This window comes from Chelonia mydas, chromosome 5, assembly GCF_015237465.2.
Source record: "Chelonia mydas isolate rCheMyd1 chromosome 5, rCheMyd1.pri.v2, whole genome shotgun sequence".
Classification (NCBI taxonomy): Eukaryota; Metazoa; Chordata; order Testudines; family Cheloniidae; genus Chelonia; species Chelonia mydas.
Window position 1 is genome coordinate 24576216 of NC_051245.2, and position 27259 is coordinate 24603474.

At 41.3% G+C, this 27259-nt stretch overlaps 2 protein-coding genes across 2 annotated transcripts in view; both read left to right on the top strand.

Moving 5' to 3' along the window:
- The window catches only part of LOC119566633 (sperm flagellar protein 2), a 64863-nt gene extending 50201 nt beyond the window's left edge, over window positions 1–14662 (top strand). Inside the window, exons 19-23 of the mRNA XM_043547736.1 lie at window positions 11196–12385; window positions 12499–12716; window positions 12803–13011; window positions 13106–13229; window positions 13353–14662. Of these exons, the coding sequence (XP_043403671.1) occupies window positions 11196–12385; window positions 12499–12716; window positions 12803–13011; window positions 13106–13229; window positions 13353–13728 (2117 nt within the window). The 3' untranslated portion in view covers window positions 13729–14662. The remainder of the gene's footprint in view (window positions 1–11195; window positions 12386–12498; window positions 12717–12802; window positions 13012–13105; window positions 13230–13352) is intronic.
- A 473-nt stretch (window positions 14663–15135) lies between these two features.
- Window positions 15136–27259, top strand: part of LOC102931846 (sperm flagellar protein 2) — a 35812-nt gene continuing 23688 nt past the window's right edge. The window contains exons 1-2 of the mRNA XM_037902650.2: window positions 15136–15262; window positions 25543–25649. Coding sequence (XP_037758578.1) covers window positions 25548–25649 — 102 coding nt within the window. The 5' untranslated portion in view covers window positions 15136–15262; window positions 25543–25547. The remainder of the gene's footprint in view (window positions 15263–25542; window positions 25650–27259) is intronic.

Consider the following 27259-nt stretch of genomic DNA (forward strand, 5'->3'; position numbering starts at 1 on the left):
AGAGAATGAGGTGCAGAATCACTTGGGTCCCAGTCCTTCACTGGACCCATGGACCTTAGGTCTGCAATATTTTCCATGCAGCTGACTTCCACAAGGGAAGAGGAGTTATAAACTAATCAGAAAGGTTAACCTTTTTGTAGGTGGGTGAGATTCACTGGGAAAACCACATCCTTTCATTTCCTGAAGGCCCTGTATTCTCTTCTGGTCAATGGCACCATTTCAGAGCTGTCAGATAGGAGGGTTGTATTATGGAGGTGTGTCCTCTTCAAGGCCCCTCTGGTTGGCTATCAGACAGAAAGAATCAGCTCCACACTCCCTGGCAAGAGATCAGGAATCCACTGAGCATACTCAGTGCCGTAACTATATAATCTACAATCCCATGTAGAAAAAGAGTCGTGGTCTCCGCTCTCTGGGTAGATGAAGGAATTGGGTAGGGCATAATCACTAGGCAGCAGCTTCTGAAGGGGGAGTTCATCTCTTCATGATGCTCTTCAGTGTCTCTGGCTGTAGAGCACAGCTGGCTCCATAGCTTTGACTGCATTTTTGCCACAAAGGCTCAAGGAGCCAGGATTTGAACAGCTAAAACAAAAAATCACATCTTCATACTGTGAAGGGGACAAGGGAGGTGAATGGGACAAGGGAGGTGAAAAACAGAAAATATTATAGCAAATGTAGCAACAGCTCTTTAAAATAATCATTGATAATGGAAATGGATTTAAATTATAAAAAGTTAAATGTGGGTATGTACCAATGAAAATTTTTATAATATTGACAATTAAGAACTGAGTGGGAAGAATATAATTTCAGAAGACTATGGGTCTCAAAGCAGAGTTCTGAGGTACTCTAATATACCATGGGCCAGATTTTCCCTGTTCCTAATGAAGGTGTGGGATACGGTGCAAGAAGCCTCCTTCTCACTCTATACCCCTCTGACATACCCTGTGAAAGAATATGGGTATGTCTACACTACGAAATTAGGTCGAATGTATAGAAGTCGGTTTTTAGAAATCGTTTGTATATATTCGAGTGTGTGTGTCCCCACACAGAAAATGCTCTAAGTGCATTAAGTGCATTAACTCGGCGGAGTGCTTCCACAGTACCGAGGCAAGCGTCGACTTCCGGAGTGTTGCACTGTGGTAGCTATCCCACAGTTCCCGCAGTCTCCAGAAATGAGATTCAAAAGTTTGTGGTTCTTTTCCTGTCTACCTGGCCAGTGCATCTGAGTTGAGAGTGCTGTCCAGAGCGGTCACAATAATAGAGCACTCTGGGATAGCTCCCGGAGGCCAGTACCATCAAATTGTGTCCACAGTACCCCAAATTCGACCCGGCAAGGCTGATTTAAGCACTAATCCACTTGTCAGGGGTGGAGTAAGGAAATCGATTTTAAGAGACCTTTAAGTCGAAAAAAAGGGCTTCATCGTGTGGATGGGTTTACATCGATTTAACGCTGCTAAATTCGACCTAAAGTCCTAGTGTAGACCAGGGCTCAGCAACAATTGCATCACCTGTAAATATGTGAGTGCAAGAACTGGTCTCTCCACTTGCCTTAAGGGTGCACATCACCATAAGTGCGAGGTGAGATATAGGTTGTCATGAACTCATCACCCCAGTGCTCCACTCTCTATTCAATGGGGAGCCAGTGTAGAGTTCGGAATTTCTGTCCTGAGCCCTACATGTGACTGGTTCTGGCTGTCTGAGATAATACCTTTCCTCCCATGACGTCCCATGTTACACCAGGTCTATGAAATTAGTTGCTGAATATGGGAGGCAAGTTTAAGCAAAGTTATGTTTTCAAGGATGAGTGCTACACTCTTTCTGTCTCTCAAAAGCAGTAATAAAATTGTACTTCTGCTGAACATTTTTGAAGAAGGTCAAATCAGTTAGGGATACAGTAGGGCATTTCATTCATCCAACAGCAGATTTTGCATGTATTGACTTAAGACCAGCTGATGGATGCTTATGAGCAGGAAAGAAAGAAGACTCCTAACTACTAAAAGTTCTGATTATATTGTCTTTTAAATTTTGAAAATCAAACAATCTCTATAAGCAAAGAAAGGAATTTAGTGAAGAGTCTACATCTACATATCTCATGACCACCTTGGTTGTAAAGGTGTCCTTTTCATGGTTACAATGGGTGGTTTAGCCTGGTGGCACGCATCTCCTCTCCTCTCCATTTACAGATGGCGAACTGAGGCATAGAGAGTTTAAGTGACTTGCTCGAGGTTACACAGGAAGTCTGTGGCATGCTCTGCATTGAACCCAGGTGTCCCATGTCCCTGGCCAGTGCCCAAACCACTGGGCCATACTTCTTCAGTGAGGAGTCCTGTTTGACCCTGATTCTGCAGACACATGCTTTATGATTTTCAGGATTGGACCTATACCAGGATATCTTCTAACACAAATACCAAGCCACGAAGGTATAGATCCTGATATGTAGGTTGTAGATGGAGGTAGTCCAGTGGTCCAAAGAACTATTGAATGAGCTCACGCTCATAGCTGTTAATTAATTTGATTATCAATGGGAAGAACTGCACATGAGAGATTATCCCTGTGCTACATATACAGCTATTGTTAAAGCTAAATAATAAACTATGTACAACTAGAATAAAGCTGTTAAAAAGTTTTAAAATCCCATTATTGAAAATTAAAGTTAATTCAATAAGTAGAAATCGACAGCTAGTTAAAAATTGCAGCAAAATCTGTGCTGAACAGCCATTCAGACAGCCAGAGACCTGTTGTTTCCAGGAGGTGATCTTCTATTAAAGTGAAGCAGAAGTGTATCTTAAGGCAAAAGGTTGCTATTAAGGGTAGTCTGTTGTGCAGGTTTTACTCTAATGTAGAATTCAGGTGTGTTAGAGCCAATAGCAAAAGGTACTATAGAAGTTTCAAATAATCCAGTCCATTTATTTCACAAGATAAGGTATCACTGGGAAATATATAGGTTACTACAGTGGATGTCCTGTTTTTTGTTCTCTTGGGTCTGTGATTCCAAACAAATTCCCATCATTCAAGTTTTCTGAGCTGTTGGAGCACAGGGGTGTCTTGCACACCTTTTTTAAGTTCCACAGGCTGCACCCCAAATTCCAAGGTGAGTTTCTTTCTGCCATCTTTCAATAGAGAAGCTTCCCAGGATTTGTCAGCACTTCAGTGCTGAGGGTCTGCTTTCCAGTGATGCTGTACAGGATTTTTTTCAGCATGTTTTTCCTTGGTCAGGCTCCTAATATTAAAGGCTTACTCTGCAACCGGTACTCACATTGGATAGTACTTGCTCATGTAAGTAGTCTCGTGAACTCAATTTAGTGGGACTACTCAATTCAGTGGGACTACTATTGAACAAACATTAATTGATTTGAGTAAGGGATGCACAATCAGGGCCTAAAAAAGTAGTTTTGGTCTAAAAAGAATTTTCTGTGCATGGCTCCTACTTTTTGAGTGGTGCCCAATTACACTACTGACCCTTTTGGAACTTAGTTCCTATGTTACTGCTCCATTTACAGCATGGGTGATTTCTGTGCCATTAGTGCATTGGCCTGATTTTGTTTCACCTGATTATCTGGTGTTTCAACAAGGCATTGACTTACTGGCTTTCATGGTGCTGATTACACAATGAGATTAGGCCTCAACACATTGAATGTGGATGAGGATGGTGTGGATTGCACCCTCAGCAAGTTTGCAGATGACACTAAACTGGGAGGAGTGGTAGATATGCTGGAGGGTAGGGATAGGATACAGAAGGACCTAGACAAATCGGAGGATTGGGCCAAAAGAAATCTGATGAGGTTCAACAAGGACAAGTGCAGAGTCCTGCACTTAGGACGGAAGAATCCAATGCACCGCTACAGACTAGGGACCGAATGGCTCGGCAGCAGTTCTGTAGAAAAGGACCTAGGGGTTACAGTGGACGAGAAGTTGGATATGAGTCAACAGTGTGCTCTTGTTGCCAAGAAGGCCAATGGCATTTTGGGCTGTATAAGTAGGGGCATTGCCAGCAGATCGAGGGACGTGATCGTTCCCCTCTATTCGACATTGGTGAGGCCTCATCTGGAGTACTGTGTCCAGTTTTGGGCCCCACACTACAAGAAGGATGTGGAAAAATTGGAAAGAGTCCAGCGGAGGGCAACAAAAATGATTAGGGGACTAGAACACATGACTTATGAGGAGAAGCTGAGGGAACTGGGGATGTTTAGTCTTCAGAAGAGAAGAATGAGGGGGGATTTGATAGCTGCTTTCAACTACCTGAAAGGGGATTCCAAAGAGGATGGCTCTAGGCTGTTCTCAGTGGTAGCAGATGACAGAACAAGGAGTAATGGTCTCAAGTTGCAGTGGGGGAGATTTAGGTTGGATATTAGGAAAAACTTTTTCACTAGGAGGGTGGTGAAACACTGCAATGCGTTACCTAGGGAGGTGGTGGAATCTCCTTCCCTAGAAGTTTTTAAGGTCAGGCTTGACAAAGCCCTGGCTGGGATGATTTAGTTGGGGGTTGGTCCTGCTTTGAGCAGGGGGTTGGACTAGATGACCTCCTGAGGTCCCTTCCAACCATGATATTCTATGATTCTGTGATTCTATGAATACTCAGTACCTTAAGCATTGAGTCATGAATCTCCTCAGCACAAAGCTTGTTTCTTTTTAGATACATGGGAGGAAAGGCAGTTCTTTCAACATGCCAAGTGTTCATTTGCTTCCATCCCACAGTTCAAATCTTTAGATCTGAACATCAACACACTTGCTGCCTTATTCTCTCTTTGTCTTGCTGACCTCACTTATAGGATGGAGAAAGGAAGACACTCCAGTGGTTTCAGAAAATGCCCATATTATAATTGTATTAAATTCTTCATGGACAGACACAATTACATCAGCAGTCTCAGCAGAGCCATGACTAACTGGAGTGTGTGATTGTATGTCACCTGATGTCAGAAGTTCTAAGAGAGCATTTAAAAGCCTTCCGGGCCCTGTTGAAATGGTAGGGACTTGAAGTCAGAGTTTCTCATTACAGTAACCACATGCCCCACTATTCTCTCCATTGTCCACGGCTGTGTCAACAAAAATGGATAAGTACATTAGCTAAATGTCTCTGCTAAATGCTAAGCAGCAAAGTTGTTACAATTTTGACACTTAAGTTGTCATCAATGTCTGACTAGCATAGCACTGACTTGTATGTGGCAGTTCATACCTCTCAGAGCCATTTTTCAGGCTGGCTGTTTGAAGACTTAAGAAAAAAACACTATACCTGTTTAAATTCTATTCACATGGGAAGAGTTAAGGCAATCAAAAGGTCTAGAAACTTAACTTTTTTATGAAAGCTTAGATTTTACTGCACAATTCTGTGGCAAGGATGGACTGGTTTATACAACAGATTCTTCCACAGTGCACTGCCTTGAGTGACTCAATGCACCATCCTGTTGGTGCTTCACCCCAGTTCCTCCTTGTGAAGTGAGACATTGCTTTAAACTATGCTTTTCAGCCCATGTCAAGAGGGGACCAGCTTTGTGTATTTGCCGGCACTCAACCAAGACTTCCGGTGACCCTGCTTGAAATAGTGCTACACAGGTATATGAGACAGTGGATCTTAAAAAGTAACAGTAGGGGATATCACATGGCTTGATGCCTACTTCCAGACAAATTACTCTGATGATAACATGGACCTTTGCACTGATATCGATACCTCAAAGCACTGTCTTGATGACAAGGCAGAGAAGAACCAGACAGAGCTTCGTCTGTGTTTAGTGCTAAGGCTTGTGCTCTGTTCCATCAGAACCTTTGTCATACATCCAGTGCTATTCTTAGCACACTTACCACTGGCACTCCTTGTGATGGTGTACTCAACAGCTCCTTGAGACTGCCTGTGCTACCAATGCCAACTTTTCCACTGGCACTACAGCCTGCATGGCTGTTTGGGACTGAAGGGACACCTGTGAGGAAGAAGACAAGGAGGAGTGCTATTATGGCACAGAGGAAACTAGTGATTCTTCAGAGGTCAAATATATTTTCACAAGGGAAGATACGTGTAATGACTCTGTCCGGCAGGATGTCACTTTCCCAAGTTTTTGAATTGGATAGCTAGGTCACCAGTTTTCCTTTAAGACCTGATTCTGCCACTGTTGTACAGTACTACTCAGCAGAAGTACTCAATAAAATAATCCCATTTTCTTCAGTGGAACTACTTGTGGAAAAGACCCGTACTCACTGTGAATAAGTACAGAACTTGTGCTTAGTCCTTAGTCCCTCACTAGAAGACACTAGGAACTGAGACTGATCAATTCTTAGATCATATTCCTCTTTGAATAGGATTGCATTAGCCATTACAATAGGATGTAAGATGCTATGGAGCAAACTCACAGAGCACCCCCTTGTGCCAGGACACACATTGCAGGGGTTCTTCTGCTCTAGCACCCAATATTGTCCATCATACTGATGCTGTAGCAGTCTGCAGCTTCCATAGCCTGCTCTTGTCTCCTCTCAGTTCAATGCCCTTCTGAGGGCAACAGAAAAGTCCAATGAGGAAAAAACCCAGAGTCCAGTGGTCTTTATGCTTGGCCTTTGACGCCCATATGGACCTCATCTGTCTTTTGCCTCTTTCAGTCCCACGGCCTGCACCTCCCCTCTTGCTGGAGGAGAGATAGGGGAACCCAGGCCTGCCCTCTCCTCTGGGTTCCAGCCCAGGGACCCTGTGTTAGGCAGCTAAGAACTGCTCCTTCTAATCCCTTGCTGTTTCTTCAGGCTGCTCCTACCTTTTCCCTGTTTTGTCCTTGTCTTTCACAGGGACTGCAGATTCCTCTATTCCCGCTCTGGAGTTCTGTCTCCTCATGTGGCTTTTCCTCAGCCAGTTATTGAGGAGCTTCCTTAAGGCTACTCCCAGCCTCTTTGGTAGCAGCTGGGTTGTACTTCATAAAGCTCGTTTTTGTCTTGCTTTGTCCTTAAGACAGGAGTCCCACGCAGCCGTTTGCCTGGAACTGGAGTTGCGGTTCAGGCAGTCCCTCGTATCTCTTCTTAAGACAGGAGTTCCCCAGCTCTTTTTCTTGTAGCTGGGGTTGTAATTTAGGTTAACAGTAGAGCCTTAGCCTGCTTTTACTTCAGCTGGTCCCTTTTCCCTATTAGTCTGCAATAGGGGAACTATTTTAGTTTGTTGAGAATTTTTAATGTTATATTTTTATTTTAGAGACATCCCTGGAGAGTGGGGAATGTACCAGAAATGTATTTGGATTAGAGAAAATTGCTTACTTGTAATTGCTGTTCTCTAGCAATACGTGTTGTGATAGACCACCAGTAATCTGCCTTCCTGTTATGTATTTTGAGGTTTCTGTTGCTATTTTTTAATAAATAAATTGTAGAAGTATTTCATTTCCCCCTAAGGAGGAACTGGCAGCTGACCTGCAAAAAGGTAGTGGTGATGATGATGATGAGCGATCACTTGTTACCGAGTATGATCATCTTCCATGGGAGTTATGTGTCCTCAGGTGGCTAATACAGCCAATCCTTGAACCACAAGTTCTATTACAATGAGGGCAGATGTTTTCAGGTTCAGCAGGAGGCTGTTGACCATGACTGGAAGCCAGTTTCTCTTTCCTCCTGCACCTCTTGTCCTCTTCAGCTTGTCGGTGAGCAAGTTCAAAATGCAGGGGACCATCATGTAGGACTTCACTCCATTTTAAGCGATCCTGTGCAGGTGTCTCCCAAATGTCAATGTCAATATTACACTTTTTTAGGTTGTCCTTCAGCAAGTCCTTATAATGCTTCCATTGTCCACCCACGTTACGGTGCCCTTTTTTCAGCTGAGAGAACAGGACCTGTTTTGGGAGTCGATGGTGTGGCATCCGGACAATGTGACCAGTCCAGTGGAATTGCTGATTGATTATCATTGCCTCAATACTGGTGGTCTTTGCCTCTTCCAGAACACTAATATTGGTGCGCCTGTCTTCCCATTTGATCTTCAGAAACTTACAAAGGCAGTGTTGATGGTGCCTTTCAAGGACTTTCAAGTGGTGTCTATAGGTTGTCCAAGTTTCGGACCCATACAACAGTGTTGGGAGAATAACGGCTTGATAAACAAGAAGCTTGGTGTCTGTCTGAATGTCGTGATCTTCAAAAACCCTGTGCCATAAACGATAAAAATCTACACTGAATCAGCTCAAGCCATATTGAATTTCTGCATCAGTATCTGCCTTGGATGAAAGCTGACTTCCAATGCAGAGGAAATGATCGACATTCTCCAGTGCCACTCCATTGATTTTGATAGATGGGGCATGTAATACCTCTTTTGGAGAGGGCTGATAGAGCATGTTATTCTTCTTGATATTAAGAGTGAAACCAAGACAGGCATAAGCATTGGCAAACACATTTAGGATAGTTTGAAGATCTTTCTAAGAGTGGGCAAAGATTGCGTTGTCATCAGCATCCTGAAATTCAACAATAGATGTTGTGGAGATCTTACTCTGCTAAGCCTGAACAGCTTTCCATCCATTCTGCAAATGATTTCAATACCAGCTGTAAAGTTCCCAGCAATTAGGTAAGGATTAAAGCAGTAAAAAACACAAACATGGTTAGAGCGATGATACAGTCCTGTTTCACTCCTGTTTGTACTTTGAAAGGTTCACTCTGGGAGCCAGTGCTGCTCAGAACAGTCGCTTTCATGTTATCATGAAGCAATTTTAGGACATTGATGTATTTATCAGGACATCCAATCATATAAAATACAGTCCAGAGGGCACGGCGATTCACTGAATCGAAGTCTTTAGTTAGATCAATAAAAGCCATGTACAGTGGTCAGTTTTGCTCCCGACACTTTTCTTGCAGCTGCTGTGCTGTGAAGATCATATCCACAGTTCAACAACATGGTCAAAAACCACTCTAACTCCAGTAAAATTTCTTCTGACGGGCAGAAGGCGGGTTGCAAGGATCCATGCCAGAACTTGTCTGCAATGGCTAGGAGGGAGATACCACAATAATTTCCACAATCCACTTTATCCCCTTTCTTGAAGAGGGTGACAATCAGGGCATCCCTCATTTCACTGGGTATCTCCTCCTTTATCCAGATTTTAAGGATAAGCAGGTCCACCATCTTTAAAGATTTCAGTGGGGATCTCATCTAGATCTGCTGCCTTGTTGTTCTTCATCTGCTTGTGGCATTGTGTGTACTGCAGGGATGGTGCAAGATGTCCTCTCTGGAAACCAAGCTTGAGGGGTTCCCACCATGCCTGCATGCAGGAGCCTGCCTCCATGAACAAGTGATGTGTTGCAATATATATCTTGAAATATTAGTCATTTCTGGCAAGTCATCACCTCATGCATACCTATGAAGAGGAGAATAAACTTCTAGAACAGGAAACTATTGGCTAGATTGTGATTTTAGGCACAGCTATGAGTAATGGGCGATGTGTACGCTTCACCATCCCAGGAGTAGTTCTCATAGACATTGTGCTTCCAAGACACCCCCTTGAGTCACATTTCCTCTTCTTCCTTGTTCCCTGGGAGTAGTGATTTTCTACTGCTCTATACCAGCAGCAATTTTTCTGCCGGCCAGCAAGGAACATAAGTGGAGCCAAAACTCTGCACTATCTATCTGCTTTGGGTTGAAGTAAGTAAGAATGTAGCACAAGATTATTCTTAGGAGTCTAGGCCCAAAGGGAGTAAGAGGAGCGCTTATTCCACCTCTTTCTCTTGCATGGGTGTATTAATTAAATTGGAGAAGATGGGGATTAGTACAAGAATCGAAGGGTGGGTAAGGAACTGGTTAAAGAGGAAACTACAACGGGTCATGCTGGAAGGTGAACTGTCAGGCTGAAAGAAGGTTACTAGTAGAGTTCCTCAAGGATCAGTCTTGGAACCAGTCTTTTTGAACATTTTCATTAGTGACCTTGGCACAAAAAGTGGGAGTGCGCTAATAAAAATCTGTGGATGACAAAGTTGGGAGGTATTGCCAGTATGGCGAAGGACCAGAATATCATACAAGAAGATTTGGACAATCTTGAAAACTGGAATAATAGAAATTAGATGAAATTTAGTAGTGCAAAGTGGCAGGTCAAGCACTTATAGGTCAACAGCAACAATTCTTGCTGTAAGGTGGTCACATATCAATTGGAAGCTACAGAGAAGGAGAAAGGTGTATTGGTCAACCACAGGATGACTATGAGCTGCCAATGTGATGTAGCCATGAAAAAGGCTAATGCAATTCTAGGGTGCATTAGGTGAGGTATTTCAAATAGAGAGAGTGAATTTTTATTCCCATTATACATGGCATTGGTGAGATGTCATCTGGAATAGTGTGTGCAATTCTGGTCTCCCATTTTTAAGAAATATTAATTCAAACTGGAACAGGTGCAAAGAAGAGCTACTGGGATGAACAGAAGAATGGAGTACCTATCTTACAAGAGGAGAGTTAAAGGGCGTGGCTTATTTAGCCTAACAAAATGAAGGATGAGCGGAGATATGATTGCTCTCTATAAAGACATCAGAGGATAAATACCAGGAAGGGAGAGGAATTATTAAGTTAAGGCACAAGATGTTGACACGAGAACAAATGGATAAAAACTGGCCATCAATAAGTTTAGGCTTGAAATTAGACCAATGTTTCTAGCCATCAGAGGAATAAAATTCTGGAACAGCCTTTCAAGGGGAGTAGTGGCGGCAAAAAATCTAACATTTCAAGATTTGAGCTTGATAAATTTTGTGAAGGGGATGGTATGATTAAATTGCCTACAATGGCAAATAGCCCATCTGTGAATGCTGTTAGCAAATATCTCCAATGGCCAGAGATGGGACACTAGTTTGAGAAGGCTCTGAGTTACCCAGAGATTTCTTTTCCTGGCTGGTGGGTCTCACCCACATGCTCAGGGTCTAACTCTTTGTGATATTAGGAGTCAAGAATGAATTTCACCTAAGATCAGATTGGCAGAGACCCTGGGTTTTTGGTTGTTGGTTTTCTCCCCCCTTTCTCTGCGGCATGGGTCACTTGCTGGTTTGAACTAGAGAAAATGGTGGATTCTCTGTAATTTTAAGTCTTTAAATCAAAATTTGAGGACTTCAGTAACTTAGTCAGAGGTTATGGGCCTATTACAGGAGTAGGTAGGTGAGGTTCTGTGGCCTGTGATGTGCAGGAGTCAGACTCGATGATCATGATAGTTCTGTCTAGCCTTAAAGTTTGTGAGTATATGAGTTCAAATCACATCCAAGCCCCAAATAATGATTTTTTTAAATTGTAGCCATAAAAGCATTGAAGCATTTTAAAAGCAAGAATATCCCTCCTAACAAGAGCAAAGTCAGTGACGAAGGAAAAGAGAAACAATGTTTTGAACATCAAGCAAAGGGGAATCACCAGTTTCTGAAAACATGGCTAACGAAATATCCCTGGTTAAAGTATGATGGTAAAAGAGGAGTAATGTTCTGTGCCCTGTGTCGCAAGCATAATGTGAACTTGGGGGAAAACGTACATAATTTTTGTTCTGGGACTGACATCTTTAAGCTTGAATTTATAAATATACATCACAGCAGTGAAGCTCATGCCTGGGCTAGTTGCATGGAAGCCGCCAGCAATGCCACAGGAGACCAAGCTTCTACTGAGCAGATGTTAAAGAGCATGAGCAAAGTAACTTTAGGACGAATAGAAAATATTTTTAGAACATGCCATGCTATAGCCAAGTGTGGACATCCTTTTACAGACCTTGATTGGATGTGCAAACTGGATGACATGAAAGGTGTGGATATTGGTTCCATGTTTAGAAATGACAAGTCAGCAAGAACATTTATACATTATATTGCTGAAGTAGAACGTAGGGCCTTGAAAGAGAAACTCGAAAAATGTAAGTTCTTCTCCCTCATTAGTGATGGAGTCGCAGACAATGCAATCAAAGAAGCTGCAGTTGTATATGTACGCTTTGCCTATGAAGGAAAAGTCCACTGCCAGATTGTTGGGGTTCAATCAGTTGACAAATCTGATGCTTCAACTATAAAAAATGCCATTGTGAAAACTTTGCAAATAAATCTTCAGCTCAATCTGTCAAGTCAAGACTGGTCAAGAAAACTAGTTGGGTTTGGGAGTGATGGTGCAGATGTCATGGTAGGAGAAAACAATGGGGTAGCTAAGCTGCTGAAGGAAATTCAGCCTTGTGTGCAGTCGGTGCATTGTTTTGCTCATCGACTTGAACTGGCTTATAAGGGAGCACTGAAAAGCATTCAGCTATACACCACTCTAAGTGGTCTCTTGCAAAATATATATTACTTTTATCATAACTCACCTCTAAATAAGAGCAATCTCAATTCCACATATGAAACCCTTAAGCTACGTCCAGCGATTCCCTCTCGAATTGGAGGCACCCGATGGCTTTCTCGCCTACAGACAGCTCTCCAGATCCTTCTTAAGGGTTACCCTGCAATTCTCCTGCATATGAGTAAGGTAAGTGCTTTAAAATTTTTATGTATCTTGACCAAAAAAAAAAAAGCAAACTCATGGCTACTTGTTTGTCACCATTTTCATTGACATGTATTATTTTTCTTGTTGAGTTCCAGATGCAAGGAGACCCAAGTGCCTCAAATCACCAAAAAGTCAAAGGCCTTCTAAAGCTTCTTCTGCAAATGGAGGTTGTCAAGTTCTCTCATTTCTTGCTGGATATCATTAATGTCCTCAACATTCTATCCCGTGTTACTCAGGATCGTAACTCTTCCATTGCAGATATATTTGCAACCATGCAGTCGACACTGGAAACACTCCAAATGTATAAAACAAGGTGAGTGTGTTTAACCATTACACCAGATGTTTTACCTTAAAGTGTAAGAAAAGATTAATATTTGTTTTGTATTCTACATTTTTCAGATCTGGTCCAAAGGAACGCCTAGTTGATGCAGTTACACACTTTCATGGTCACCAGCTTGTAGGAAATGGAAATATCTTACCAGTACGAACCAAAGTATTAAGTAATCTGGTGAGGAGGCTGCGTGATTGCTTTTGTGATGCCAGCCAAGATGTTTTGAGAGCTACCACCATTGGAAGTTTTAAACTTTGGCCAGACAAGATCAAACAAGGTATGGAAAACTATGCACTGGCTATCTGAATAAATCCGAATTATTTGTGTTTTTCTTTAAGTTATGCAGATGTTTTCTTTCACCTTTGGTACAGAATTTGGTGAAAGGGAGGTGTCCATCCTAACTAAGCATTATGAACCAATACTGGAAGGTGCCAATGTAAAAGTTGATGAGGTTGACACTGAATGGAGCATGCTGAAATTAGAGCTATATGACAGGTAATAAAGATACTGAAATTGTGAAAGTTCATCAAACTAAAAATGTTTGAAGTCAGTGTGTTTAAAGATTATGCAAAATCTACATGGCCAATTTTTTTATTTATTTTTTGCTATGCTTTTTAGATTTCAAAACATTCGGAGTTTGACATGGGATTCAGTGAACTCGGATTACTCTCACAAGTATCCTAACATCCTGATGCTGGTAGATTTGATCCTAACACTTCCTGCAAGTTCAGCTGAGGCAGAGCGTGGCTTCAGTCAAGTGAAGCTTACCATGATGCAACTGCACTCTAAAGGAATGTCTGAAAGTGTGACTGATCTCATGATAATTCAGCTGAATTCCCCAGACATCAAAAAGTTTGACCCAGAGAAGGCTATTCATTTGTGGAATAGTGCTTGGCAGAGACATAGAAGACTACAGACTGTCTATATGATAACTAATGGAAGATCAGATTGCTCCTCAGACTCTGATTTTGATAGTCATTATGGGAGTGATTAGAGTAGTGCAACATAACCAGTTTTCATTTTTGTATCATGCATGGAGATTTTTGTAACTTTCCTTGAAAATTTAGCCAAAGCAAAAATTACACTAAGTTCACAAAAATTTAGCATTGCAAAGATGGCAGCCATTATATGTCCACTACTGAATCTCCAATAGCTTCTCCCATCTGCCCATATATACTTGATATAAAACCAATACCAGGACCGAACCCAAAGATAATTAAAAAATATGTTACTCTAGAGGACTTCATGCCATTAGTGGCTCCTCTCATTTGTGGGACAGTATGATGTCTTGTGGTTTGTTTTCATTTATTATTCATGATTGAATTGTAGTACACTACATCCAATATGGTTACCTGTAATCTCAGCCACAAACTTGATTTAAACAAGTGTCTTGAAATAGTTGTTTAAGAAAGATCATTGGTAAATCCCTTACTTTTTTTTTAAACAATCAAATGAGAAATACTAACTAACCATTCTTGTCAAATGATGCTTTTCCCCTGTATCCTGTGAATCTGGGCCACACCCCATCCAAAAAATGTGTCTTTCAGTTTATTAGAAGTGGTATAGAATCATAAAAAATGTAGGGCTGGAAGGTACCTTGAGAAGTCATCAATTCCAGCCACTGCACTGAGGCAGGATTAAGTAAACCTAGGCCATCCTTGACAGATATTTGTTTAACTTGCTTTTAAAAACTTTCAAATGACAGGGATTCTAGAAACTTCCTGAGAGCCTATTCCAGATCTTAACTACCCTTATAGTTAGAAAGTTTTTCCTAATATCTAACTTACATCTCCTCTGCTGCAGATTAAGCCCATTACTTCTTGTCCTACCTCCAGTGGACATGGAGAACAATGGATCACAGTCTTCTTTATAAAAGCCCTTAGCATATTTGAAGACTGTTGTCAGGTCACCCCTCAGTTTTCTTTTCTCATGTCTAAACATGACCATTTTTTTTAACCTGTCCTCACAGGTCAGATTTTCTAAACCTTGTGTCATTTTTGTTGCTCTTATCTGGATTCTGTCCAATTTGTCCACATCTTTCCTAACTGGATTGATGATTATTTTTTCTGTTCTATCTTGGCTGACAACTACTGTAATCTCATGTAAGTTTAACGTTTGTCAAACTTACCCTGCAAGAGACTTTTCTAGAGAGCCAAATTGGAGCCATTCGTACCTATCTGATTGTTGATTGCCTCTGTCAGATGGACACTCAGGATTGTTCAGAGAATTCACAGAATTCATTCTTTGGAATTTTCTACTAAAAGTTCAGTTCTAGTCAAGGGGAAAGACAACCAATATCAGAAACAGCTTCCAGGAAATTGAGTTTCTACTCTCAAATAATGCCATCAATTTGTATCAGAAGAAAAATGGAGTGAGATTACTTATGATATTCATTGTCATCAAAAATTTCTTGGGGACTAAGACCCAGACAGGTCTTAAGAAGGTGAAACAACTTTGTGGTAAAATCGAATTTCAAGATGTCACTCACTTCTAAATCAAGAAGATCAGCTGTGTACTCTGGATATAAGGTACCTCAAATGCAAAACTGCAGAAGGTATCTCAGATGTATATGTGTAGTATACACACGAAATACTTTAGATCTAAACAGTTATCAGATTCAATAATATAATAAACACAATTGTGTAATATAGTTATACAGCCTTTGAATGCATGCTTACTCAAATGGATGATGGGCTAATCAAGTACAGCTCATTAATGGGCTCAGAACAAGAGGTCAGCGTCATGCACCAGAAGATGGTAGAGTAGCTTTGTAAAAGATACATCTTTTATCAAATGTGAATTTTCAGACAACCACTGTGTTCAATTGGCTAAGCATTACTAATCCTATTATTAAGGAACAAAACATGGCATGGTATGTGTTGTGCTAGGTGCATTATTTGGTACATAGTGTTGCCAGTTCTCACAATTTTATCATGAGTTTCATGACATTTGGTATGTTTCTTAAAGCACCAGCTCCTGGAGTTGTTAGATTCTCAGTATTAATTTTATTTTTATTTTAAAGGAAGTTTCAAGCCATTTTGGTTGTGGAGGAAAGCCTGAAAATCTGACTGCAAAGGGCTCAAACCCAGAAAACAAACAAACAAACAAACAAAACCACCTGAAGCTTAGTTTTTTTAATCTCCTTATTTTTAAGTCAATCTCATGATTTAGCAGGGGCCTGGATCATGATTTTTGAATGCTGGGGATTGGCAATACTGGGTACATTGCTTTAGGTAGATTGCTGCAGAACACTAAAGAAATGGTGCTGTCCCAACATGAAGCATATTCAGAAGTGTTTCATTATGGTTCTAAGGTGATTCTGTGCAAATATTATCTCAAAATTAAATGAAGAAAAATAATTAAATCCTTTTTGTTTTTTAAAATATAATCTTACACTCAGAAGAAGTTTCATCATTCACCGAATAAACAAGGAAATACATTAAAATTGGAAAAAGCTATCTAAAAAACCTAAACTATGTTTTAAAATCTTTTTTTGAATCTTATTTTCCTGCTCTGGACATTAGCCTCTCCCTATCTCCCTGCTGATCTCTCTCCTAATGACATAGTTGGGGGGGAAGGGGCGGGGGAAATAGGCCATGCTACATGTGGAGATACTGAAAGACTTAGGCTGGCTTGGAGAGTCAGTTCTGAAATCATCAGAAGAGACGGGGCTTTAGCTTATGTGAACAATGTGATTACATAGCCCTGCTTACATAGGGACCACATGCACCCACATCTCACCAGCCAGTCATAGTGCTATTAATTGTAATTAATGTTCTCTACCTCTGATTCTCTTTTCATCCCAGTTTGTATCTCCAATACTTCTTGACTCAATTTCTTGAATTTCCTTTTCTCACAATCAGATTCTAGTACTATCCATGAAGGGGTGTTACAAAACTCCATGTAGCTTTACAAAAGGTAAAACTAGGGGATAGCTACATCTTGGGAAGTTGTTGCAGATAGGCAAGAGGCAATTGGGTTTTCAGGAACATGGAGCCAATTAGGGTCCTGTACATCTTACTTCACAGAGACACTGTGAGGAGGAGATATGGGGGAGATAAACAAACTGAGCAATGATGTGATGTAAGGGAAAACAGACGGCAGATGTCCAGAGCAGGAGTGACTACAGCCAAAAGAGGAAAATGGCATAAATTAAGGTTAGGACAAAGTTGATAATGGGTTATTTAAAGTTACTTAAAACAACCCAAATCATGGCCATGCTGGAAGAGGAAAGAAAGATCAACAACCTGAAATAAGAATTGTGATATTCCAAATGTTCATGATAAACCACTGGGAAGTTCTAGATTTTAATTTATTAAAATATATAAAAATATACTATATTATCTTAGTCTGTCTACTGCTTTTCTGAGGGACTTTGCTTTCCTTTCCCCTGCACCCACCCTCAAATCAGTAAAAGTAAATTTGCGGTAGAGTACCTGATTATTAGATTTATTAAGAACATGCTGCATATGAAGCTTCCCATTAAGGAGCACTTCATGCCACAGATAATGATGTAGGTCTTACCAAACTTATAAAGCTTCCTTTTGATCATGTGACTCTTGTAACCTTGAGTTTTTCCATCATAGTTTATTTTTTTGATGGGTAGTAACTTCAAATTATGAAATCTGCGAACCTGGGATTCTGTGTATGTTAGCAAATGGTCCACTAAATGCTAGTTTTATAAGGTGTTTTTTTTCTCATAATATATATCCAAATTTATTCCAAAGGTGATATCTGTCTGTTATCCTGCAAATATTTCTTCTCTGTTCCCCAGTCTATTGGAATCACCTTTGGTGTTGAAATTCATGATGGGCCATTTAGGGGTTCAAGTTCTGGATTTCCTCTCTTACCTTGGCCTCTACCAACAGATGTCATACTTGTCACAACCTATTTCTTCCTTACCAACACACACACACACACATCCGTGTGTGACTAACTACTGGCCTCAGTCTACCTCTGCTGCATTAAAACTTATGTAGTGCATTGCTCACCTGTTTTCAAGATTGAAGCCCAGCACACAGACTGTCAGACTTGCTGATTCCCATGATCAGGTAGATACTGAAAAGTGTCAGGGCAGCTGGGCAGTATGCTGTGATTGAAGCAGGAGCCATCACAGGCTGGAAAAAGAGCAGGCACAGGCTTTGGCTGGAGCAGAAGTAGTCTGTCAGAACTACCAGGGAGCTGGGAGTATCCCCAGCAAGATAGTAATGTTGAGCAAACTGGAGGGCTGCTTTCACTAGGAGCCAATATACCTACTTGAGGTCACCTGATTAGACCCTTGCTTGTGGATTGGCTGAACCCTCAGGACTTGCAGGGACTTACCTCTGATGACCTATCAGGCTCAGAACACTCAGGTTCAGGGATGACTCATCAGACTCAGAGATGACTCATCCTCTGACTCTGAACACTCATTACAATACACCCCCACACACACACCTGAAAAGGTTTATCGGGGTATGACTGATGGAATTCTTTAAGTAGGGCAGGTGTAAATACATTGTCAGCTGTGCATGTACATTCCACAAATGATCAGCTGGATCATAACCCTCCCAATCAACAAGGTACATAAGCTTCCTCAGTGAACTTTGGAGTCCAAGATCTGCTTAACCAGGTACTCCTCATGTCGCTGGACCATGACGGATGCTGATGGAGGCTGAACTCATCTGGAAAAGGAGTTCTTGAGACATGGAATACTGGATGCATTTTCATCATCTTGGGCAGTTGGAGTTTGAAGGCTACTGAGACTGATCTGCTAGATGGGCCAACATATCGGTAATCCAGCTTTCATGAAGGTCAGATAGAGACAAAGTCAGCATGGAGAGCCATACTTTATCTACAACTGTGATGTAACAGGTTCCCTGCCAATGGAGAGTGGCGTACCATTTGAAATCCTGTTTGCTAAGTTCTAAGTGGGCTTTCAACTCTTCCTGGATGCAGTGTAGGTGTTCCACTAGGTTGGAGGCTATGGGTACATGGGAAACTTGTGGTATAGACAGATGGAATTGGGAGTGGAAACCATAGCTGGTATAAAAAGGACTCTGGTGGGTTAATCTCCCACCAGAAATGTTATACGCAAATTTGGCAAAAGGGAGGAGTCAAACCCAGTCATTCTGGTGGTAATTGATTAAACAGTGGAGGTATTGGTCAAGAATTTGGTTTTCGTGTTCCATCTGTCCATATGTCTAGCAGTGATAAGCTGAGGAGACCAATAGAGCCACATCCAAGAACTTGAACAGCTCTCTCCGGAAATGTGAAATGAGCTGTGATCTTCAGTCAGATGTAATGTTAGACAATAGATCATGGAGTCTGAAGACAGGGTTGAAAAGCAGTCATTCTGTTACTTCCACTGTGGGAATTTGAAGACACAGCATGAAATGGAACATTTTTGTAAATAGGTTGACAATGACTAGCACAGTTGTGTGGCACTGGCATTTGGAAGTTCAGTGATAAAATACTTGTAGATAGGTTGAGACAGAGTTTGCAGTGGAATCAAAGTGCCCAGAGGAAGTCTGGCAATGGAAGTCTTCATTCAAGTGCATATGTCACAGGAGTTGATGTACAATTCAATAAACAAATGCAGTTTTGATAACCAAAAGTTCAAGACACCAACCTCAATATTTTCCAGTGACTGAAATGGACAGCCAGGCACAAATCATGACATAGCCAGAGTATTGCTAGAAGTGGTTGACCATTAGAGATATAAATCTGGTCTTTAACCAAGAGAATCTTGTTCTTGACCAAGAATGTTGAGTCAGGAGCTAGGTCAATTTCAGTCAACATAAGTTTAGCTGCAAGTGGATCAAGGTGCAGGAGGGACTTCACAAGAGACAGCAAGGGTGTTGTTCACTGCCACATTAGCAAAATGGCATGATTTCAAGACGGTGGCAGGTTTTGGAGTGTCCCATTTCCTTTGTCTTTGTGCTTACTCTTACAACACAACCATTCCTGGCACCTGAGGGATAAGTCAGGATGAAGTCAAACCTGAAAAAAGGGACCAATGAATATGGCATTGATTGAGAGCTTTTGCAGTTCACAAGTACTCTAGGTTCTTTTATCCACGTATGCCTGGACTGGGAAACATTCACCTTCCAGGTGATGGCACCATTCTTCAAAAGCAGCTTCGATGGCCCGCAATTCTTTGTCACAGATTTCATAGTTTTGCTCCATGTGCATCAGTTTCCAGGATTAAAATGCACAAGGATGAAGCATACCCTGGGGCCCATGTCGCTGTGACCATACTACTCTTAGTCACATAATTGGAGGCATCTGCTTCAACAACAAAGGGTTTTGCTGGGTCCAGATGTACCAAGTTGCGTGCTGATGTAAACACTTTCTTTAATTGATCAAAGGTGGACTGGGCTTCTTTTGTACTAGCAAATATACTATTCTTCCAGAGCAGCCAAGTAATCAGGGTCACCACCTTTGAAAACCCTTGGATGAATCGCCAATAAAAATTAACAAATCCCAGGAAATACTGGACATCACAGACATTTCTTGGGGCTACCCAATCCATGATTGTGGATACTCCGGAGGTCCATACCTGTCTTGCTGAGGAAAATGACATAGTTAAGAAGTTCACAGAAAGGTGGGTGTAACTTCTCATGTTTCCTATACAGGCCATTTGCTTGTAGAAACTCAAGTACCAGGCAGACATTTTGGTTGTGTAGTGCTTGATTTTCTGAAAAGATGAGGATGTCATTGTCATGGATCCACAGGGTCTCGTGTAGTCAACCTGTAACCAGTCCCTTGGGAGTGACCCCTCTAGGGCCTCAAGACTCCAAGACTGTGCCTTCAGTCACCAGCGAACCGTGTCTCTCTCCGTGGCTCCCTACAGTGGATCCAGTCAAGACGGACTCCTACAGGAGGCTTGTATTGTACCCCTTCAGAGATCAATACTCTTATTATTTACAGCAACAGCAAGCAGCCTTTTCAAAAGAAGATAACAATTTTTAGTCACCTGTTATACAGAAGCTGAAGTCTTTGGGATAGCACAGACAGGCAAAAGTTAAGCCATAGTCCATCCTGACCAAGCCTATGTAAATGCCAGCCAAGCTGTGATGGTTTCCATCTGTATCCATGTTTCTTTATTCCAGTTCCAGGTGAGAGCAGGAAGCCTCTTCCAGAAGCCAACTCTTTATCCCCTTATGGTCATCTCTCAGTCCTTTCTTCTCCAGGCAGGGCCTTGCTGAGTTCACAACTGCACCTGAAGGAACTTCCCGCTGTTGAGTATAGATTGGTCAATCATTGGGGCTTCCATTGTACTGCTGGATCCTCTGTTGATTTCAGCCAGTTCCTTAACAACCCATTCATTTCACCCAGACAACAAGGTGACACACACACACTCACACACCTCATATCTCCTGCACTGTTCCAGGAGGAGTGTTAACCCTTTCCCCTTGGGTGGCAATGCAAAGTACAGGAGGAAACTGAGGCATACATAGGACTTATAGAAATATTACCCAAAAAATGCCACTTCATCACAGTCATCCAGGTAGATCACCATTAACTGGTCTAGATTAGAACATCCATGAAAATGTCATTGACAAAGTTTGGAAATGTGTCTGGGGCACTGGACAGAGTGAAAGGCATAACTAGGTGCTCAAAGTGTCCATAACAGGTGAGAAACTCAGTTTGATTTGTCACCCTTCCAAATTCAGACTAGATTGTAAGCACTGTGAAGATAGAGTCTGGTAAATAACTTGTTGTAACCTACCCTTTCCAACAACCTGTTGAAGGGTTGGAAAGGGATACTTGTTTTTAATAATGATTTTGTTCTACGCATGATATCCTATGCAAAGACACAAGGAGCCACCCTTCTTTTTAACAAACAGAATCGGAGCTCCAGCAGGAGACATGGACAGACAAAGTAAATTCTGTGCAAGATTCTCGACAACATATTATTATAAGGCCCTGAGTTCTGGCTCAAAGAGGAAATAAATCCATCCAAATGGAATTCTGGCCCTCTGGCTGGAAGTTGATGGGGCAGTTATAGGGTTTGTGTCAGTTGTCAGCAGCAGTAGCTTGACTCAAATCATTTCTTGCATCTTCCAAGAGATGTTTGGACCATGGTCTGAGAGCCAGGGAATGCTGAACATGGTCAAGAAGTGTGTTGAATTGGTTAAATTAAACTGCAGAGTTTCGTGATGGTCTTGGATTTCAACCTGGAGGGGTGCAGTTTCATGCATGACCGGACTTGAGGACAGCATGCTACTGTCAGTCAACTCCACTAGGTCTGGGGTGAGGTTCTTCCGCACTGCAAGAAGGTTAGTTTTGGCAAACTCCAAATCCATAAAGTTACTAAACATCAGAGTCCACAAGCTCAGAGTTGGATGCAGTTCACCTAAATTATAGTTGGGATGCAGAGGCAGAGCAAGACCAGCAGGTGTGGAAGGTAACAATTTGTGGCTGCCAAGATACATACATACATTCATAGACAAGATGGGTGAGGTAATATCTTGTATTGGACCAACTTCTGTTGGTGAGAGAGACAAGCTTCTGAGCTTACACAGAGCTTTTCTTCAGGTAAGCTCAAAAACTGGTCTATCTCACCAACATCAGTTGGTCCAGTAAAAGATCTTACCTCACCCACCTTGTCTCACTAATATCCTGGAACTTACACAGCTACAACAATACTGCATACGAGATACATGATGGCAGAAGAGGAGGTTCATGTGAAGGACTTGACTCCATGGTTATGTCCAGCTGCAAACCCTCTAATGGGGCTGGACACAGTCTTTCCCAGGTTTTCCAAGGGTCAGTCTTGATTTAAAGGGGCATTCAGTAGTGAAATGGCCTTGTACACCACAGTGTAGGCAAAGTCTGTTCTGCCACCAATAAATACTCCTTTTCCTGATCTGTGAGGTGCCTTTGCCTCACTTTCATCTGCATAGGCTCTGGCGCTGTAGCAGCCTCTGGAGATGGCCAGAATGGAGCAGAGAGAGACTGGGGATGTGGGTTTGTCCTCTTCTTTTCTTGGCATTGCTCAGACAAATGACTGGTAGTCCAGATATACAATTCAATATATGAGTTTAGAATGGGACAGAAATGGTAGATCTGGGCTGCCTGGTTCCACTCCATATCAGCAACCAGATGCCAAAAGTAAGCAGCATGTGCCAATCTGGGCCAATGGCCTTGTCAGAGAAACTTCAGCGGTTTCAGCGGCTTTAGTACTACAAGTGCAATTCAGATAGTCTAATGTCAACGAAAAGGTGTGGATGAACTCATTGAAATTAGTAAGGATCAGGCTAACCTATTCCAGAAGTGGCAAGACCCAGTCTAGGGCTTCACTGGTCAATAAATTGATGATAAGCCCACCTTGGTCTGGTCATCAGAATATATTATGGGAACATCAAGAACAAAAGGCAGCATTGGTTAACAAAATCACAAATTTCTGGCAGTTCCCTCCAAACCTTTCCAGAGGGACCATAGCCAGCACTACTGGAGCTGCTGGGATTTGTGAGCAGACAAAGGCATTCTTCAGTTGCAGCTGGGCAAGTTGATCCTGAAGGTTCTGGACCCACTTCGTCATCGCAGTGCTGAACATCCCAGGGGGTTTCCATCTCAGGCACTGGAGCCATACATGTAAGGAAAAGTCTGCTCAAATTGTCAGGACAGTCAGACAACCAACCATGGCTTGAGCAGGAGCAGACTTTCAGAATTACCAGGCTGCTGGGATTATCCCTGAGAAGGTAGTGATGTTGAACAGACTGGAGTGGCTGCTTTCATTAGAAGCCTATATACCTGCATTGGGTCACCTATTAGACTCTTGCTTGTGAATTGGCTGGACCCATAGGACTCACAGGGAATAATTACCTTAGATGGTTTATCAAGCTCAGAACAGTCAGGGTCAGGTATGACTCAACAGGCTCAAGGTTGACTCATCAAGCTCAGAACACTCATCACAAAAGCTGGGTAAGCTCTGCAGTAGTGGGGAGTCACAACCGGAAAGGAGGAAGGGGCATAGAGAGAAAGAATCAGTTCCTAAAACACAGTAGTTATGCTATGTCGTAGTCAAACAGATTCTTAGTGCCCATTGCCATTGAAATTTTTCTTTATTAACTGCCTTCATAGAAGGTCCTTGGTTTTCTGTCTGCAGTGAATAAAGTCAGAACTAGAAAATCTATATAATTACATGCGTGTTGTTTGTTTGTTTTTTTAAAAAAAGCACAAGAAGTCCAGGCTGTAGCTAAGAGAACCGTAAGGAAATAGCTATTTTTCTGATAGTGTTTGGTGAAGATGTCACTTAGCCCTGGTCTACACTAGGACTTTAGGTCAAATTTAGCAGCGTTAAATCGATGTAAACCTGCACCCGTCCACACAATGAAGCCCTTTTTTTCGACTTAAAGGGCTCTTAAAATCGATTTCCTTACTCCACCCCTGACAAGTGGATTAGCTCTTAAATCAGCCTTGCCGGGTCGAATTTGGGGTACTGTGGACACAATTCGACAGTATTGGCCTCCGGAAGCTATCCCAGAGTGCTTCATTGTGACCGCTCTGGACAGCACTCTCAACTCAGATGCACTGGCCAGGTAAACAGGAAAAGAACCGTGAACTTTTGAATCTCATTTCTGGAGACTGTGGGAACTGTGGGATAGCTACCCACAGTGCAGCACTCCAGAAGTCGACGCTTGCCTCGGTACTGTGGGAGCACTCCGCACTTAATGCACTTAGAGCATTTTCTGTGGGGACACACACACTCGAATATATAAAACCGATTTCTAAAAAACCGACTTCTATAAATTCGACCTAATTTCATAGTGTAGACATACCCTTAGAGAGGCCCTATGAAAATCCAGTCTTCTAGAAGCATGGCAGTAATACTAGCCAGACAAAGATAAGTTTTGCCTCTCAAAACTGAAGTCATATGAGGCTTGCTCAATATTTTAAACTTTATTGGATTAACAGTGATTGCACAATAAATCCTAATCTATCTTGTCTGTGTCTCAAAGTCCTACTTTAAACTGAGGGGCTCAACTCATCTGTCTTATTTACCCCAGCAACCACAGTCTTACTTTTTTACATGTGAAATTTTTGCATAGAATCTCAATTTTCTATTTATTCAAATAAAAGTACCTACTTGTTTAGCAAAGATAAATAGACATATAGTCGTTTTTTCTTTTAATTTCATTAGAAAACCTCTTTGCGTTAGATAGCTACAGTTTCCAAAAGCTGGGCTGTATAAAGAATTTTTGTTTTGAAGTAAAGTTAAATTATTTAACTGTAGCTGGAATTTTCTGCAAATGTATTGTGGTCTCCTCTAAAGTTCCACACTCTCATATCTACTTGCTTTCAAGAGTAAGCATCTGATGTTTTCTAATTAACCTAAATTGAAGAATGTAGGTCTTATAAAGCAAAAAGAAACCATTGGTAGCGATGATGATATTCACATACAAGACTATGTTGGTGTCTGGCAACTAGCATTTGTGATGGCCTCTCTACTTATTAACTGTCAATGTAGTCTAGTCAAAGATAGATTAGTGAGCATAGTACAGGTGAAGAGGTCAAACATGCAAAATAAATATAATTTATCATATGCTTCTGAAGTTTATCAGGTGGCTATAAAATGGGTTATCAAGACCATACATGTGGTGTAATTCATAACATGTATATTTTATATATAAAAATGTAGGAGTTGAAACAAAGAGGATACTACTGCCTTTTAAGAACTACATTGACAGTACAAGTAATTTTTGTATAATCATAGAAAGTAAATACTAGAAATATGGTTTATTTTATACCAATATTCCAATTCAGAAATTGCAGATATGTCTTTTGCTATCCATTTGACACATTTTTATTTTTTCACTAGGTTTAATGTCAAATAAAATATTTATTGACATTCTTCTTGACTTGATTACTTTGAACCTTGGAACAAACAGCCTTCCTGATGTTTGGATGCGCTTCACAGTTTCAGATGTAAGTTTTAATTGCTGTTTTCATTTCTGTAGATCTCATCACTTGAACACTTTGCCAGTTTGCCTAGTGAATATGCAGTTCTGGGCCTTATCCTTACCATAAAGAAGCACACAAAAAATTTTTTTAAAGGGCCTTCCGAGTTATTACTCCCATCAATTCCTTTCTATAAGAGTAAGTTTGTGGATGCAGCAATGACAAGATTTAATCCGTATTTTACTACTATATTTATTTATGCTTTTCTCACTTATAGTATATGAGTGTCTTGGACATTAATTAATTTATTCTCACAACATCATTGTGGGGATAGGAATTATCTCCAGAGGGGGAACTGAGAAAAAGCGACATTAAGTAACTTACCCAAGACTGAAGTAGAATCAATGGCAGAGCTGCAAATAGAACCTACATCTCCTGAGTCAATCCAGTGCTTAACCACAAGACCGTTTTTGCTCTTTATTCAACTGTAAATCCAAGATATGGGAATAAGTAGGCAGAGGTTGGACCTGCATAGTGTTAAATATGTTTCTTCAAGAATCTTGAATTTTCTGTGATACCATTAGATTTCCCAAATGATTATGTTTTTATTAATAGCACATGCGTCCAAGACTATGGGATAAGGAGGATTACCAAATTTAGTAAATTTGGATTCTTCTAGGAAATGGCTTACACTCGGAGGATGAAATGCACTTACAGTGAAAGAGGGTTAACATTAAGACTTTAATTGAGACTTAACTGGTACAGAGAACTTTGTGTGGACTCTTTGCACATGGATGAATTTCACTGAGTACCTGATCAATCCTAAAAGGTTCTGAGCAACAGGAGCTCCGATTGACTTAAATTGGAATTGCAGATGCTCAGTACCTCTTGCAATCAGGCCATAAATCGATATTTTTTGCATAGTAAAGAAATTAAATAGAAAGAATATGAGTCAGATATTCAGTTTGTTGTTAGCGTATGTTAGTAGTAGTGTTGTTAGTAGTTGTAGTTCATATTGTTAGTAGTTGACATGTATGCAGGTTGAATGGAGGATTACTTACATCACTAATATAAAATATGTGTCTATTTATGTATCCCACAACACATTCTTTAAGTATCTTTAGTCCTTACAGGTGTTAGATTTCCCAAACCAGGCTTTCATTAAAGTGCACCCCTAGACATTGCTGCTTGTTTGGTGAAATACAGTGAAAACCTCATCTCCAAGAAGAAATAGAAAGAACCCTCATCCCATCATCTATCTTAGAAATTTCACTGCAGGAAACCTCAGTGATGACTTGAACTGGGAGATGATGCTGTAAGGCTACAAATCCAGTTTCCTAGGAATTTAGGAGAAGGATCCTACTCCTACTGGGGAGCCCTTTAGTAGGTGTAATATATTCTCCTCTTTGCCGTGCACATAGTGGACACTACTGCAAATAGATAATAATTGACTTGTCTGTGGGTATGAAGAGAACCGAAGATCCACATACTCCTCCCCATCCACCATCTTAGAGTGGAGTACCAAGTGCACAGCTTTCATCTTGCTGGGGGACTCAATGTTTAAGGATGCCTAAAATGACTGTTCAGGTTCTGAGAGCTTATCTTACTCACCTGTGAAACCACATTAAGACATGGCG